At 44.0% G+C, this 16,777-nt stretch overlaps 1 protein-coding gene across 8 annotated transcripts in view; it reads left to right on the top strand.

Moving 5' to 3' along the window:
• Positions 1 to 16,777, top strand: part of LOC142589820 (mitochondrial adenyl nucleotide antiporter SLC25A23-like) — an 88,978-nt gene that overhangs the window by 20,162 nt on the left and 52,039 nt on the right. For all 8 annotated transcript variants that reach the window (XR_012829981.1, XR_012829979.1, XR_012829982.1 and 5 more), the window contains exon 8: positions 2,024 to 2,191. Coding sequence is in view for 5 of the 8 variants with exons in the window: in XM_075701414.1 (XP_075557529.1) it covers positions 2,024 to 2,191 (168 nt within the window). In the remaining 3 variants the exon portion in view is untranslated. The remainder of the gene's footprint in view (positions 1 to 2,023; positions 2,192 to 16,777) is intronic.

Genomic DNA, 16,777 nt, shown 5'->3' on the forward strand with positions numbered 1-16,777 from the left:
AGAGATTGAAACTCTCAGAACGAAGAAAAAGAAACTAGAAGCCGCTGTTGCAGAATTGACAGCTTCAACAGACTCATATGCAGAAAAAGCGGAGGCAACCAGTGACCTGACTTGCATCATGAAGTCAAACAGCCTAAGGAAGACTGTCTAGAGCAAGCAGCAGGAGATCTTGGACATCGACATAAAAATTCAGGAGAAGCAAAATGAGGCCACCTAAGGACTGAGTGAGTGTTTGCTTGGTTGATCTTCTTTAGCGAATAAATGTTTGCATCTTCTAGCACACTGAAAGTGGTCATCCGTGTAACTCTAACAAACAATGATGAGAAGTGGTCGAAAAAGGAAATATCGCTGGAGCCATCGTTTTGTCTGAAGACAAGTTTCTTTGTTAAAACGTTGGCTCCAGCGACAATCCCCTTTTTCAGTGAATTCTCATCATTTCAAGCCTCTGGCTACCGCTGAACATCTGTCTTATTTGGATTTCTAACAGGGAATGTGGTCCTTGAAAATCCACACACAGGGCCTTGAAAGTCCTTGAAAACCCTTGAATTTTTGTCATATACACCAGCATGAACCATGCCATTTGCGGCACTTTCCAGTGTGATGCTCTCGTATGCTTCCGTGACCTCCGCACCTCCCTAGAAAAGCGGCCACTGCATTCCCCTCCTCATTCGCTCTCCAGTCTGCAAGCCGTTTGGAAGCCAGTCACTCCTCTCACTCGCCTTCATGTCAACTCCTCGCCTCCTTGCTGCCAGTTTCGACGTCGCTGCTCCTTTGAAGGTCGCCAACTGCTTTGTGCACGCCGGCTTTTCCTGCATCATCGTCATCGACCCTGACGATAACCAGCCTGATGATGACCAGACTTGCAGCGACCAGTACGAGGCTGTTCGTAAAATTGCTGGCCAAGAAGTAGAAGGCGATTTCAAGACATTCGCATTGGCTGACGGTGCTGCTCCCGTGGTCGCCCCAGCGATGGATGTGGAGATAATTGACACTGTTGGTGGCCCTGACGAGGACGAATTGCCAGTGAACGAAGAGCCACGTGAAATGCCAACTATGGTGCAGACGCAGGAGTACCTCCACCTGCTGTGAAGTAAGGTTGAGTGCATGGGCGGCGACCACGGCCTCGTGCAGTGCTTGGTGAAATTAGAGCAGGAGTTGTTCGTGCCTGGTAAGAACTTGAAACAGCCGAAGCTGACTGTCTTTTTTGCACCTGAATAAAATTTTGCTTCACTGGATACATTGTATTTTGACTTCCTTGCAGTTGTGGTGCAATTAAAGCTTCCGAATATTAAATTTTTGTCTGAATTTTGCTGGTATAATCTATACATAAGTAAAATAACTGTCTATTTTTGGAAAATGTGCAGGCAGGGTAAAAAAATTTATGGGATGCAGTATCTCAGTAACAAGCTGAATATTTCCTCAGCCTGGGTATGCAGGCTGGATTTAAAATGTGCTAGTATATGTACTAGTATGCGTGACAAACCTAGTGTTGTGCTGTTTAATGGTCCCTATGATCACTATGATTCCACTGTCATTCAGAACAGTTTTGTAATTATTTTTATCAGCATAAAATAGTAATCTCAGTGCTGCTAAAGCTTGTTTATAAGAAATAGTCTAAACAGAAACTAATGAAATTTGTCACGAACTTCATATTATTTCATGTCTTAGGTAGAGTAAGAGCATATCTTAGATGCAACCCAGCCATAGATAGTGCTTGGAATGACAAGCCATGGTAATTTTATTCCTGCTTTTTCTTGTAATAACTTCTAGTTAACAGTTTAGTACACTTTTTAATTTTCATAGCTTGCATTTTTATAGGGGCTGAACTTAATTCCTTGTAAACCTGTGGAAACGAATGCTCAAGGCTCAGTAAATGAAATTAATGTATAACCTAAGCTTTTTTTGGTTTTTGCATTCATATTTTGTCACTTTTTTTTCTTCAAACTGTACATTACTTTCTTCACATTATCCACAGTATTGTATCATGCCTGTCACATGACCTTTTTTTTTTATGACAATGCAGGTGCTGAAAACCCGTTTGGCATTACGCAAGACTGGCCAGTACAAGGGAATAGTAGATGCAGCCTGCCAAATCTACCAGAAAGAAGGCTTGCGCAGCTTCTACAAGGGCTACCTACCAAACCTCCTTGGCATCATTCCCTACGCTGGCATTGACCTTGCCATCTATGAGGTGCTTTTGTTTTTGAGCTAGCATCCCTTGTTAACTTGTAAAGTAGTATGTATGGAGGCTGGGCAGTCTAAAACAAAGGGGGGGGGGGGGGAGAAGTATGTTAACCAGGGTGCCAAAGCAGACTGAAGGAAAAATTTTGGCCAGTGTGTTTGACATGAAGCTTAGCAAAATCTTAACAAATACAAGAACAATAGTCGCTGCTTTATAAACATATAGGGTGATACTAACAATCAAGAAGTACTGATACATTACATTAAATTAAAAATGCCAGCTTTTACATTCCACAGCCGCTTCTTTCTAGCAACATGCCCATCTAGCAACATGTTACTGAATTGCAAGATGCGTCAGATAGACAAATAGAAACAGACACTGCATATGTAAGCCGAAGAATGTATGGGTACCTTGGCTAGGATACCTGCCCTTCTAAACTCGGCTGTGAAAGTTGGGCTCTGCAGCTTTAATATTCAAGGGTTGGTGATGGATCATTTGAAGTTCAGATAAGGGAAATAACAGGTGCGTCTGAAGTATACATTTTCAAATTTTTTGTATATAAAATAGCTATGTTACTTGATACATCAAAACCAAGCTAACTTTTTGAATGCTCGCTTTATTTCAGCATGAAAAAAAATTTTTGATAATGTCCAGAACATGGCCTGTACAATTGCACGACATTAAAACTTTGAAATAGTGTGAGAAAAAGAAAAACAATTACCATATTTACTTTATTCTAACGCGCACTCAATAGTAATGTGCACCCATTTTCCATGACCAAAAAGAAATGAAAAAAAAAAAAAGAAACGCCCTTGATTGTAACGCGCACCCGTTTGCCGTGACCTAAAAAAAGAAGTCCTTTACAGTACCGCGCACCTCATTCTTTCATACAGAGATACAACTTTCTCTCGTTTGGAAAAGCAAAGATTTACTCCCAATGCACGAAGGTTGTGATAAATTAAAAAAGTCGCAGTTTTGCCCGAAAGGTGAATCATCGATTACGATAGCAAATTAGTAGACAACTATAAGAAAAGTAAGGATAGTAGGTTTATTGGCCATTTAAACATTCACTAACTGAATTAACAAGGATAGTATTACATGCATGCAAGCAAACATGAACACAACTCACTTAATGACCTCAGAAACTCTTTATAAAAATGCTGGAGTGAGGAAATCGCTTCAATGCGAACGAAGCGACGAGAACATAGCGCAGTGCACCTAGATGCGTAGACTCTGTTTCTATCGCAGATTGCTTTTAAGATATGGGCCACGTGGCCGTGTCACACGTGGTAGCCGCCTGTGTAGAACACCTCTCCTGTTTGCACCAGTCCCGCATGCAAGATTTAGGAACTCTGAACGCCCGTAATGTGACCCGATTTCCGGCTGTCTCCGCACACGTGATTGCTTTCCTTTTAATATTGGCATTGTGATGAACTCGGCATGTTTTGCAGTTGGCACTTACATGCTGATAGAGCAAACGCAGAAAACGGGAAGACAAGGAAGGCGGACAGTGCACTAACCTAAGCGAAAGGAGGCATTGCCTGAGCACACGTACGACAGCGCATGGAGGAAGCTATGGCAGCTAGGCTCAAAGCGCGTACGAGGTGGCCATCTTGAAATGCCGATGGCGATGTGGTAACGCCAGATTTAGACTCATACTCTATTCTAACGTGCATGCAATTTTTGGACCCACATTATCGGAAAAAAAGTGCTCGTTAGATTTGAGTAAAAACGGTATTTGTGCCATCACACTTAAACATAAAGAACATTGTAAAATAAAATGAAATACTTTCAATTTTTTGCAAATTGCAAAAGAGCATCTGTTTTCCTTCTGTAGTGCTGTAGTTAGCTTCTTAGTCCATGGAACATGTAGCAGTCATGAAACCTGATGCTTGCATGCCATGACAAAATAAAAAGGTCCGGGAGGGGGGGGGGCATTGTGCTTCAATCTTCATTACTTTCTTTTGTATTGAGAACAAAAATGATGCATTATGTTACAGCAAAAAAATACTGGTGACAGGAGATGAACCTGGGGCAATTTTAGGGACATTGGAGGTGATCGCTTTCTTCATTTCTGTGTCTTGCATCTCTCTACATCTTTAATTTTCTCAAATTTTGCTGCCAAGATTTAATGAAGCAGCACAGAAGAGATGCAGAATAGTATATGTTCACAAAGCAGTAAAGTATGTACAGAAAGAATCCGAAATGAAAATCATTGTTATTTATAAGGGATGGTAAAAAGTTGTTAGAAAAGGCACATTGTTGGGGCTTTTAATTCAAAAGCCAATTTTGTTTGTGCTGTGGCTCTGTCAGTAACTTCATGTTATTTTGTTTTGCAATGTTCTCTATGTATGACATAAAGTGTGAAGGCATAAAAAATTGTTTTTCTTGAAACATAGAATGTCAAGTACGTGCATAAACAACATTGGAAAAGTAAGCTCGCTTCCAATGTATAGACCAATCTCACTTTATAACAAAAATCTTATTGAAAACAAGAAATAATCAAGATGCATATCTGATTGCCATTATCTGAGCACATATAACTACTGAAACAAGTGTGCCATGGAGCATGCATACCAGAAAACGTGTTGTAAAAGTAATTCGGTTGAACCTTGCAATAACGAAATTGGCAGGCAAGGCGAAAAAATTTGCTTTCACGACAATTTTGTTGATGTGAAATGAGACAGCACAGATAGGTAATGCGTCGCAGAACGATACTTTACATTGGAATCTTCATAAACTGAAATTGCTTAACGGAACTGCCTTTTAAACAGAACACCATCCTCATGGTTCGTTGGTTGGTTTTGTATTCATGCAATCGTATTTGGCTTTACCTCTCAGTAAATGGAACTCCTGATAAACAGAACCAATTTCCCTGGTCCCTTGAGGTTTTGTTTAAAGAGAATCCACTGTATTGTCAAAGTTCTGTTAACCTACTTTGGCAAGCTTTGCTCCAGGATACAGAACAGCATTGCTCACAGTACAAAGTGCGCCATATGTGTCGATCAGCAGTGGCAGCACTTCCATGGAGCAGTATTCATGGGTCAATTGCTTTCAGAGATACGATCACTTGTGAGATTTTTTTTTTGTGTAGCTTGGGCACTTGACGCAGAGCAACAGCACTCCACGCACGCAGCAGCATTTCTACAGTGCACGCTGTCAACCAGCTGCCGATGCATCCGATACTGAGCGCGAAATTTATCTTATTTCGTGTACACAACGGCAATCGAACTATATTAACTTGCATCTGGCACGAAATCCACATGTGATGCCTGTTGGTTGGCACCAAAACTAGCGTTCTTGACGTAAGAAATGGGTATTCCTGGATGGTTGCTTAATCACGGCCGATATGTGGCACGCCATGCTGCGACCGCCATCTCAAGGGCCATAAAGAATTCTGCGTCAGTGGGATGTCGATTTCCTTGTTCTTGCTGCATTTTTCTCGCCAAGGTGCACATTACGCATTGCACTACACATTACAGGTGCAAGAACTGTTGTCACATGTTGGTAGTAACAAGCGTGCCGCTTCAAATTGGCAATCAACAAACAAGATGGAGGCCATGCAGTCAAATATAATGCTGTTTTTATGTTCGCTTTGGTTCAAATTTCAATATTCTGGATTTTTCAAGTATATTTTGAACGAATATGAAATTTAAGACGAGTACAATAAATTTTTTTCAGTTTTGGTTAGCAAGTAGTACTGCCATAACATGACTCATGGCCTAGGCAAGCCAAAGAAGGCTTCATTCACTCACTGTTGCGGAGCAATTTTTAGAACCTGCGCAATTATCCGAACATCTCTGCAGCACCGTAACCTGCCGCCTTCTTTGTTAAACTAACATTCTCTGTTTAACTAATGTATATCGGCAATCAATCGCCGTACAGCATATTGCTCGATTTTCTAGATGTGATCCACGCTCACAATGTAAAAAAAATGGCGGCTGTTAAGAAAGTCTGCGCAGATTGATCCCCGTACTCGTGCTTTCATTGGCAAGGTAGTTTCTCAGCTTTCTGAGAGCTGTACAGTCGTTGCGAATGGATCGATGTCAACTAGGCACCACATTGCAAGTTTGGTTTTCGACACCACATGAAGCAGCACTGGTTAGGTGTAATAGCCTAGGCAGCGCGGCCATAACAGAAATTCGCTGCTGGTGGTCGTAAAAAATTTGCCACTCATCAAGTAGCGTCTTTGGGGATCAGCCCTGCGATCATGTGCATGACTAAGGATCGCAGAAGCAGCATTCACATCCATGGGTAACATGCCAACAATGATGACAGGCATGCCTACCATGTTCATTTGTCGGTGTACTGGACAGATGGGGTTACGCTTGCATGTAACTGGACAGCACTGAGCTATGAGGGGGAATCAGAAAGTCTTTGGGGGCCCCTATTTTTATTAGCCAAAATAAGGTAAATACAAATATATGTACTATTCTATGTACCTTAGACTGTTTTTCCACATAGTCCCTGCACCCATAGTTTCGTACAATAATTACTGGAGGGAACTCTGGCGCTAGTGTCTATGGGAGCTGCACTGAGAACAGTTGTACCAGCCTGGGAATTATGGGAAGTACATGGATTTGCCTAAACTTCATCTTTTTGGCTTCAAACAACTTTATGACTTCGTAAACTCGTCATTTTTAGCAATCTGCTGCGTAATAAATAGTAATAACATCATTAAAATTGTCCGACGGCAGGATTCAAACACGGGAACTCTAGCACAGAAGCCTGATATTGAAAACATTAAGCCATGCACGCATGTCTCGACAAGCGAATGAAACGCCCTTATGAATTTATCGTGGGCATGCCAGCACCTTGATATGCTTGGCGCATTTCGATTTGGCCACCTGGACAAGCTCAATTGTTGCAATTATAATAGCAATTGTGTGCATGTTCGAGCCGTCTTCTGCACTTCAAAGAGTATAGATTACGCTGAAATTTACAATAAGATTTATATTGCGTAATATACAAAGCCACAAGAACGTCTGAATCCACATGCATGAAGATCAGACAAATCCATGTACTTCCCATCGTTTCCTTGGTGATACGACTGTAGCGCCAGAGTTCCCTCTAGTAATTATTGTATGAAACTCTATGCCTGCACCGGTTCAGACATTTGTCCCATCGCAGCACTAAATTTGAGATTTCCTTGTGCCATGTCGTCGTCAGACAGCGATGCCCGCGGCCTCCCCGAACGCTCGTTGTCATGCAAGTCTTCATGGCCTTTTGTGAACTCGAAACTGTTGCGAAGTTGATCTAGGAGTGTAGAATCCCCGTGACAATGTGTTCCTGTTATTGTTTTGCTATTTTTATAAGTAGTCTACAAAGATTATTCCTCGTGAATCCTAAAAGACAGTCGCCCCCCGCAGGGGCGTCTGCGTCAGCAGGCGTTTGGTGTGTTGCGACACCACGTACCCGAGCACACGAGGGTTGGACCCTCCCGCGTGTAGCCGTGCGCGGCTTAGCCATGTCTGGGGAAAGGGGGATCCTGGGGGTTGAGCTGATGCTGGGTGTTTGGACCTTTAAGGCCCCCCGGTGGAGGCAACACACCCCTTTGGCCTCTGCTTCACATAGACGGCACCCCCGGACTGACCCACCCGGGGGAAATCGGCAGTCGCCTTTTCCTGTCCTCCTCTCCAATCTTCGTCTTTCTCTCCCACTTTTCCATCTTTCCTGTTTTCTCTTCACTTCTAATTACTTCCGTATTCCTGGCGGCAAGGGTTAACCTGGTGTAATTATCCAACCTTGGGTATTTTATAGTAGGTTATAGTGGCGATGCATGGCTGGCGTCTTCAGGCTTCCAATCCTGTAGCGTCCCCTTGTTGGGCTCCGTGGTGGGTGGCCACCATCGCCGCCGAATTTTCCAATTTTTTATGGCAGAAGCTTTTCCCCCATTACCTGATCGCTCCCTGAAGAGGGGGCGCACCGATGAACAGTTCAACTTTTTCATGCAACCGAAAGTGTCCTTCCCTAAATACCACGTTGTCCACAGCCAGCACGAAACCAAGACAGTCCGAATGATATCACCATTTCTTGTAGCTAAATGTATCACAGAAGCAATAGGCCCAGGTTATAAAGTTACGAAGATGGGAAGTGGCGATCTTCTACTAGAAGCTCGCGACAAGCCACAATATGACAAACTATCAAAACTTGTAGCGTTTGGGGACATCCCCGTTTCTGTAGGACCACACAGGTCGATGAACACAGTGCGCGGTGTCATCTCAGAAGATGACCTTATCGAACTTACCGAAAGTGAATTACTAGAAGGATGGCAAGAACAGAACGTCGTCAAGGTACAAAGGATAAAAATAAGGCGAGATGACAAAGAAATACCAACCAGGCACATAATCATCACATTTGGAACCAGCAACTTACCAGATTCAATAGAAACAGGATACTGCAAACTGCGGGTAAGGCCATACATTCCTAACCCACGCCGATGCTTCAAGTGTCAGCGGTTCGGGCACGGTTCGCAAAGTTGCCGAGGGCGCACTACTTGTGCGAACTGTGCATCAAACGAGCACTCGTCCGACACTTGCACTTCCGCCACACGTTGCGCTAACTGTGAAGGGGACCACCCCGCATACTCTCGTTCTTGCCCATCATGGAAAAAAGAAAAACAAATAATCGAAATCAAAGTCAAACATAACCTTTCCTTCCAAGAGGGGCGCAAGCGCTTCTCATTGAACCAATGTAGTCCGTCCTACACCGATGTGGCGCGCCGGGGGGGCAGCGCTACATCATTCGGTGGCCGCCCAAGTCACGGAGTGTGACGGCGGTGACGCCATTAGCCCCCCCCCCCCCCCCCCCCCCCGGCCGGAACAGCCAGCGCTGTTCCAGCCCCCGCAAAGAAGGAACAGCAGAGCCTCGGGCCTGTTGAACCCAGGGCCACTGCCCGTGCAGATCAGCCCACCACTCCTGCGAAAATCCCCGCTCCGTGGGCAGTATCCACCGCCTCAGACGAGGTGATGGATACAAGCACAAATCCGGCGTCTCAGACGCCCAAGGAACGGCGCGGCTCCCTCGAGCGCGCCGGGAAGAAAGAGAGAGCTCGCATCAAGGGGCCTGGAAAGGCCTCGTGAGCTAAGCTATATTTCTTAGACACACAGCACAAAACACATACAATATGGTTACACAGATAATACAATGGAATGTGAGGGGTTTACTCCACAACCTAGACGACATTAAGGAACTTTTACATAGGCGCACCCCAAAGGTGCTGTGTGTCCAAGAAACACATCTTAAACCTTCACAAACAAACTTTCTCCGACAGTATGCCATTTTCCGGAAAGACCGCAACGACGCCCTTGCCTCGTCTGGCGGTGTGACAATAATTGTAGATAAGGGTGTTGCATGCCGGCACTTACAGCTTAAAACACCCCTAGAGGCAGTTGCAGTCCGTGCGATATTGTTTAATAAACTAGTAACAATTTGCTCACTATATATCCCCCCGAACTGCCATCTTTCAAAAACGGAATTACAAAGCTTCATTAATGAACTGCACGAACCTTATATTGTCGCCGGAGATTTCAATGCACACAACACCCTTTGGGGAGGTTGTTGTTGTGATGCCAGGGGACGCTTAGTAGAAAGCCTCCTCTTCACTACAGGTGCATGCTTACTAAATAATAAAGAGCCTACATTGTATAGCGTGGCAAACAAAACATTTTCATCGATCGATTTGAGAATTGCCTCTGGTACACTCGTACTGTATCTAGAGTGGAACGTGCTTAAAAACCCATATGGGAGCGATCATTTTCCAATTCTCATAAAATCAGCAAAACATGATCAATGCTCCCCATGCGTCCCCCGCTGGATAGTCGAGTCAGCCGACTGGAAGCGTTATAAAGAACTCACCCGCATGACTTGGGAAGACATATCTGCACTTTCTATTGATGACGCCGTGGCATATCTGACCGCATTTATTGTTGATGCAGCGTCACTGTGTATCCCTGAATCAAATGGATCATCCACTAGGCGACGTGTTCCCTGGTGGAATGCGGAGTGCAAAGAAGCTCGTAAAAATCAAAATAAGGCTTGGAGTCACCTTCGCGAATCTCCAACTGCCGAGAATCTTATCAATTTCAAGAAAATAAAGTCACTAGGTAGAAGAACACGCCGCCGGGCCAAACGGGAAAGTTGGCAAAAATACACCAGTGGCATCAATTCATATACAGACGAACGGAAAGCCTGGAATAGGGTCAACAAAATAAAAGGCCGCCAAACTCACCCTCTACCTTTAGTAAACACACAAGGAGACGCTATTGAGGACCAGGCTGATTCGCTAGGGGCACATTTCCAGTACATCTCGAGCTCATCCCATTACTCAGATACATTTCTAAGATATCAGCGACAAGCGGAACGACAGCCTCTGAACCGGAAAGGAAATAAAAATGAACCTTACAACCGGCCATTTAACATGGTGGAATTTAGGCTGCATTGAACTGTTGCAATAAATCAGCTCCTGGAGGCGATCGAACAGTTTATGAGATGATAGAACACCTACACGCCGAAACACACAAAACACTACTATTACTCTTTAATTCCATATTCTCTGCCAGTTACATTCCATCTGCCTGGAAGCAAGCAGTCGTCATTCCTATTCTTAAAGAGGGCAAGGATCCAACTTCGGTCTGCAGCTACAGGCCTATAGCCCTGACAAGCTGCCTATGCAAACTCTTTGAGAAAATGGTAAACAGACGGCTAATCCATTATCTTGAAAGTAATAATATACTAGACCCCTTGCAGTGTGGTTTTAGGGAGGGTAGATGTACGACAGATCACCTTGTCCGTATGGAGGCGAATATCCGAGATGCCTTCGTGCACAAGCAGTTTCTATTAGCCGTATTTTTAGACATGTAAAAGGCATACGACACAGCCTGGCGTTTTGGAATTCTTCGTGATCTGGCTGGTATGGGTGTCAGAGGCAATCTGTTGAACCTGATCCAAAGCTACCTCTCTAATCGTACGTTCCGCGTGAGGGTTGGTCAAGTGCTGTCTCGTCAATTTACGCAGGAAACAGGTGTGCCACAAGGTGGTGTACTGAGCTGCACGCTCTTCATCGTAAAAATGAATTCCCTTTATAGCGTCATACCACGAACAATGCTTTATTCAGTGTATGTGGATGACATACAAATAGGTTTTAAATCATGCAATATTTCTATCTGTGAGCGACATATACAGCTTGGCCTAAACAAAATATCTAAGTGGGCTGACGAGAATGGATTCAAGTTAAACCCCCAAAAAAGCACATGCGTTCTATTCTCTAAGAAGAGAGGTATATTACCTCACCCTGTTGTCCATCTTAATGGACAACCGCTATCTGTCAGCCATGAACATAAATTTTTAGGAATCATTTTAGACTCTAAACTAACATTTGTCCCTCACCTTAAGTATCTGAGAGCGAGATGTCTGAAGACAATGAACTTACTAAAGCTCTTGTCCCGCACATCTTGGGGAAGTGACAGGAGATGCCTTTTGAACCTCTACAAAAGCCTTATAAGGTCCCGCCTCGACTATGGAGCAATAGTATATAATTCTGCTGCGCCTAGTGCTTTAAAGATGCTAGATCCCATTCAGCACTTGGGTATACGCCTGGCTACAGGCGCTTTCAGGACAAGTCCCGTAGAAAGCCTGTATGTGGAGAGTAATGAATGGTCATTACATCTCCAAAGGACATATTTAACTTATTTCTATGCTCTGAAGGTCAAATCAGACGTGCACCATCCATGTCACTCATCTATTCATGAAGTGTCTACAGCCAGAATATTTCATAACCGCCCAGCTATTAGACCTCCGTTGAGCCTTCGTTTGACAACACTGACAGAAGAAACAGGTGTCTTAGTCCCAGAGAATGTCCTAATGGCACCCACCCGCCTGCTCCCACCATGGGAATGGCAGACCATTGAATGCGACGTCTCTTTCGTAGAAGTATCTAAGAGGGCGCCAGAAGCACATATACAATTCCATTTTCGTGAACTTCAGGAGAAGTACTCCTGTATAGAATATTATACAGACGCTTCCAAATCCTCTAAAGGTGTTTCCTACGCAGCTCTGGGACCTTCATTTTCAGTATCCGGAGCACTAAATCCACGCACAAGTATATTTACAGCTGAAGCCTACGCTATACTCTCGGCTGTTCAAAACATAAGGCTCACAAAACTTGCTAGGGCTATTGTATTTACAGACTCATTAAGTGTAGTCAGAGCCCTACTTAAACCAAAAAAATATAAAAACTCAGTTTTTAGTGAGCTGTACAGTCTGTTGTGTTCCCTATATATGTGCAATCAAGTGATTGTGATATGCTGGGTACCTGGTCACAAAGGTATTAAAGGCAACGAAGCTGCTGACGAAAGCGCTGGGTCAGTAACTTTTCGCGATGCAGATTCAAATATCCCCATCCCTGCCACAGACCTAAAACCTGTTCTGCGCAGTAAATTGCGGAATCATTGGCAAGGCGAATGGGATAAACAAGCAATGAATAAGCTTCACATAATAAAACCAAAACTGGGGAACTGGGTAAATGGGAAAATAGCAAGGTACAAGGAAGTACTTCTTTGCCGATTAAGGATTGGCCACACATACGGCACCCACTCTCATCTCTTGACTGGGGGCGATCCTCCAACTTGTGTTAGGTGCGGCAACAATCTCACTGTCCTGCATGCTCTTTTTCAGTACCCTGCAATAGAAACAGAAAGGAAAAAGTATTTCCCTGCTGCATACCGCGAGAATTTTCTTAGCGATGAACCTCTTTTTAATCTGCAAACAGTCTTAGAGTTTTTAGCCGAAACGGACACCCTGAAAATCATCTGGCTAGGCAACTTTTAAGCACATGACTAACAGCCCTGCTTTCAAGGGCTCTCTTGAAACTCTGGTGTCAGTGTTATGGTTTTTATCGCATCATCTTTTAACGAAAGCCCATTGCCATAGCCCACATCACATCCTAGTCACCGTCATTATTTTACCACCTATATATTCCACTCTACTTACAGCGTAAGGTTTTTAGGCCCTTTTACAGCCATATTACATCTACCATGGTGAGTTCATTGTGCATGTCATCCACAATACATCGTCAACATTACCACATGTCATGGCGCTCTTTGGTCAAACCTGGCCCTTGCGCCATAAAACACCACACATCATCATCATCAAAAGACAGTCGCCATCACCTTTCCGGCTGACACAACAGTGTTTGCCTTTTTTGGAGCACCTTCATCAGGCCCAGTCCATTGCTTTGACTGCTGCTGACACTCTGGAGTGTAATAATGTATGCATGGCTCGTCAACTATCACTAATCGACACCAAAAGCCCTGCGGATTGGGATCAAGCATCGATAAACACTGCTTTGAGATAGCTGCCCTCATGCGCCTTTAGTTGGTCATCGGCAGTTGTGGCACCCAATGTGCAGACCTTCTTCATCTGCAATTTCTTATGAAGAATATTGTGAACTCTCCCTGCCAAGATGCCTACAATTCCAGCTATCTCACATACCTTGACTAGGCGGTCTTCCATGACAATTCCATAAATTTTCGATGCCATTTCTGGCATGGTGACCTCCACAGGATGCCCAGGACGTGCTTCATCTCGCATTGAAGTATGGCCACGTTCGAATTCATTTATCCACTAGTAAATGGTCTTCAGTGATGGTGCAGAAGTCTCCATAAACTTCGCTCAACTCGGCTTTAATTTGGGCAGCCATCCAGTGTTTTAAATAAAAATGTTTGATCACTGCTCGGAATTCACCTTTTTCTATTTTGGCAGGAATCACCACACAGCTCAGCGCCAATAGCCGTCAAAAGCTTGATAACTGTTCGTACCAGTGTAAACGAGTTCTGCCATCATATGAAGAGTGCTTCTCGTGCGCCACCTAGAAGAAAGCAGAATTGTTGCGCCATTGCTTCTATTTTTACCATACTTATCAAATGACCCTCGTATAAGGGTCTTTGAAATTTCGGACCCTGAAATGCTCTGCCATCTCAATTGAGCTCTTGAGGGCAGTAAAAGGCATGCATTTGTATTTTTGCACTGCTAGTGAGTCCCTAGTGAGTCCGAAAAATTGAATGTTTATTGAAAATAGGCAACTTGGGCCGCTGCGTATATGCTAGTTGCTGTCTTGCAGAGTTGACAACTTGGGCCACTGGGCATGTGCTGGCTGCTGTCTGGCCTAGTAGGCAATTTGGGACACTGGGTATGCGTCCAAATAGACAATTTTGGCACTATGTATATTCAACTGGGTATGTGGCCATTCTTGCCCAATCCCCTAGAATGTATGTGCCACTGTGGCACAAGGGGTATAGAAGTCTTAAATGTATGTAGATGTGTGTCATGCTGCTCTCTGCATACATCTTACCATTTCGTGGACAATCATCATACATCGCCTTCGTCCTCATGACACAGACAGCTACCGGTGACGAGGCTACATGTGTCATCCACTGCTATTACTGTCTCATTACCTCAAACAGGCTTTGCATCATTTAGTTTCCAACATTGTGTTAGATCTGCATGTTTTTAAATGCATTATCATTCTTTGGGCGCATCACACTTTCATGGAGCTATCAAGTATCAATCTATGTTTGCATCTATGTTTGTATCTAACCATTTTCCCGCCTACCTAGGTCACTGGGTAGTGCATGGTCGAATGATTAGTGCATCGGGCTGCTGCGCTAAGATAGCAGGGTTCCAAACGAACCATCGAATCAACTTGGCTCACTGATTTATGTGGCAATGTGTACAAAGGTTCCACTCTTCAAGGAACGTCTTTCACGCTGACAGGAGCCACTGTAGATGCAAGACTGGGTAATGCCCCTGTCACACGGGCACCCCCAAACTCCTTTTAACTCCGTTGTCTTTATCTCAAGGGAAGTGCCCGTGGTGTCGCACAGTCGCCCTTTCGCTGAGGGAGTTTAATGGAGCTTTTGGTCAAGAAAGATCCGCAATCTCCCTCGGCTGCTGAAAGGAGTACTCTCATGCCCATACTTGTTGTAAAACTGATAGTTTAATTATTGTTTGCATTAATATAATGTTGCTTGTGTTTAGAACCTTTTTATTGAATTAACCCTTTGATGGTCGATTTTTTTCGCCATATGCGACCGCCCAGGGTCGATTTCTTTTGTTGCAGATTCCAATTCTTCTTAGGGACTTATTTCAATATCCCTCGGCTGCTGAAAGAAGTACTCTCATGCCCATACTTGTTGTAAAACTGATAGTTTAATTATTGTTTGCAGTAATATAATGTTGCGTGTGTTTAGAACCTTTTTATTGAATTAACCCTTTGATGGTCGATTTTTTTCGCCCTATGCGACCGTCCAGGGTCGATTTCTTTTATTGCAGATTCCAATTCTTCTTAGGGACTTAATTTTTAAAAAATTCACCGCAATTTTTCTAGGATGACCGTAAAGTGAGAAAAAAATATTTTGCGTTGGTATATATACTCTTCATTCATGAATAATAACAATAAAAAGGAAATAAACTTATAAGAATTATAAATTTGATGCATTTTTATACACATAGGTCAAGGCCTTAAAAATGCACACATGAGAATGTTTTGCAAGACTCAAATGTTCCTGCTCTTACACTAATCTGTACATCCACAGCGTAATCGAACTGCGTAGGTGCGCGCACTCAAGAAATATGTGTGGTTCTGTGCCCGTCAAAAAACCATGTGTGACAAACCTCCGCTAATCTTAATCTTATCGCCAACCAGAGGCAATTAGTTTTCGCGAGTGTAAAAAAAAAAAGCAACGGAAATGCATGCACAGCGGCATCCTTCCTATGCGCAACCCTGTGAGCACTAAATGAGCGAGAAAGAGGCAGTCGCCCTTTGAGCAATTAGTAACGAGTTAGCCATCAGTTTTGCAAGTGCAAGAAACTGACACCGCCCGCGGAACAAAACCTGAACTGCCGCTCGCGCGCGCGTGCACCAATGCGCCAGCAGTAGTATATAGAGGCGCGGGAGCAAACTAGCTTTAAAACAAACCATGCAACGGAAACAAAGAGGGAGGCACGCGAAAAAAATTCCCGGTATTCCCACATAGTGGCAGCACATGACAGAAAAGAAAAAGTTAGGAAATTGGCGCACTTTTTAAACGTACAGACGGCTCCGTAAATATACGGCATCGACCGTTTTGGGACTTGTTCGTGGCGCCGTATATTTACGCCATTGACCCTCAAAGGGTTACACAAAAGTTCAAGCCTAATTCAGCAACAGTTATGCTTGCTGCTGCAAAATGCTCTAGACGTTGGCCAAGTGGCGCCATGTTTTTTTAGTCTTTCTGGGCGTTTTTTTGAAGAGGTAGCTTAGCGCAAATAAAACCACGGACACAAGGAAGACAGACAAGGACAAGCGCTGCATGAACCCGACAAAATCAGATCAAGTTGGCTTCTCGGGCTCGAATATGCCTATCAAGTTCATGTCAACGCCAGCCGGTTGGACTGAACAAGCGTCGAGTCGTGCTGAGTCAGGTCGACTGCATGGTGTAGGTTGACCCAGCTTGACCCGTTTGCAGCATGCATGTACATGCTGACGGGTGTGGCCTGCCAGCGCCGAAACTTGCGCGGGAACGCATCGCGATTTATGCACCGCCAGTGGGAATGGTA

The sequence above is a fragment of the Dermacentor variabilis genome, chromosome 1 (assembly GCF_050947875.1).
Source record: "Dermacentor variabilis isolate Ectoservices chromosome 1, ASM5094787v1, whole genome shotgun sequence".
NCBI lineage: Eukaryota > Metazoa > Arthropoda > Arachnida > Ixodida > Ixodidae > Dermacentor > Dermacentor variabilis.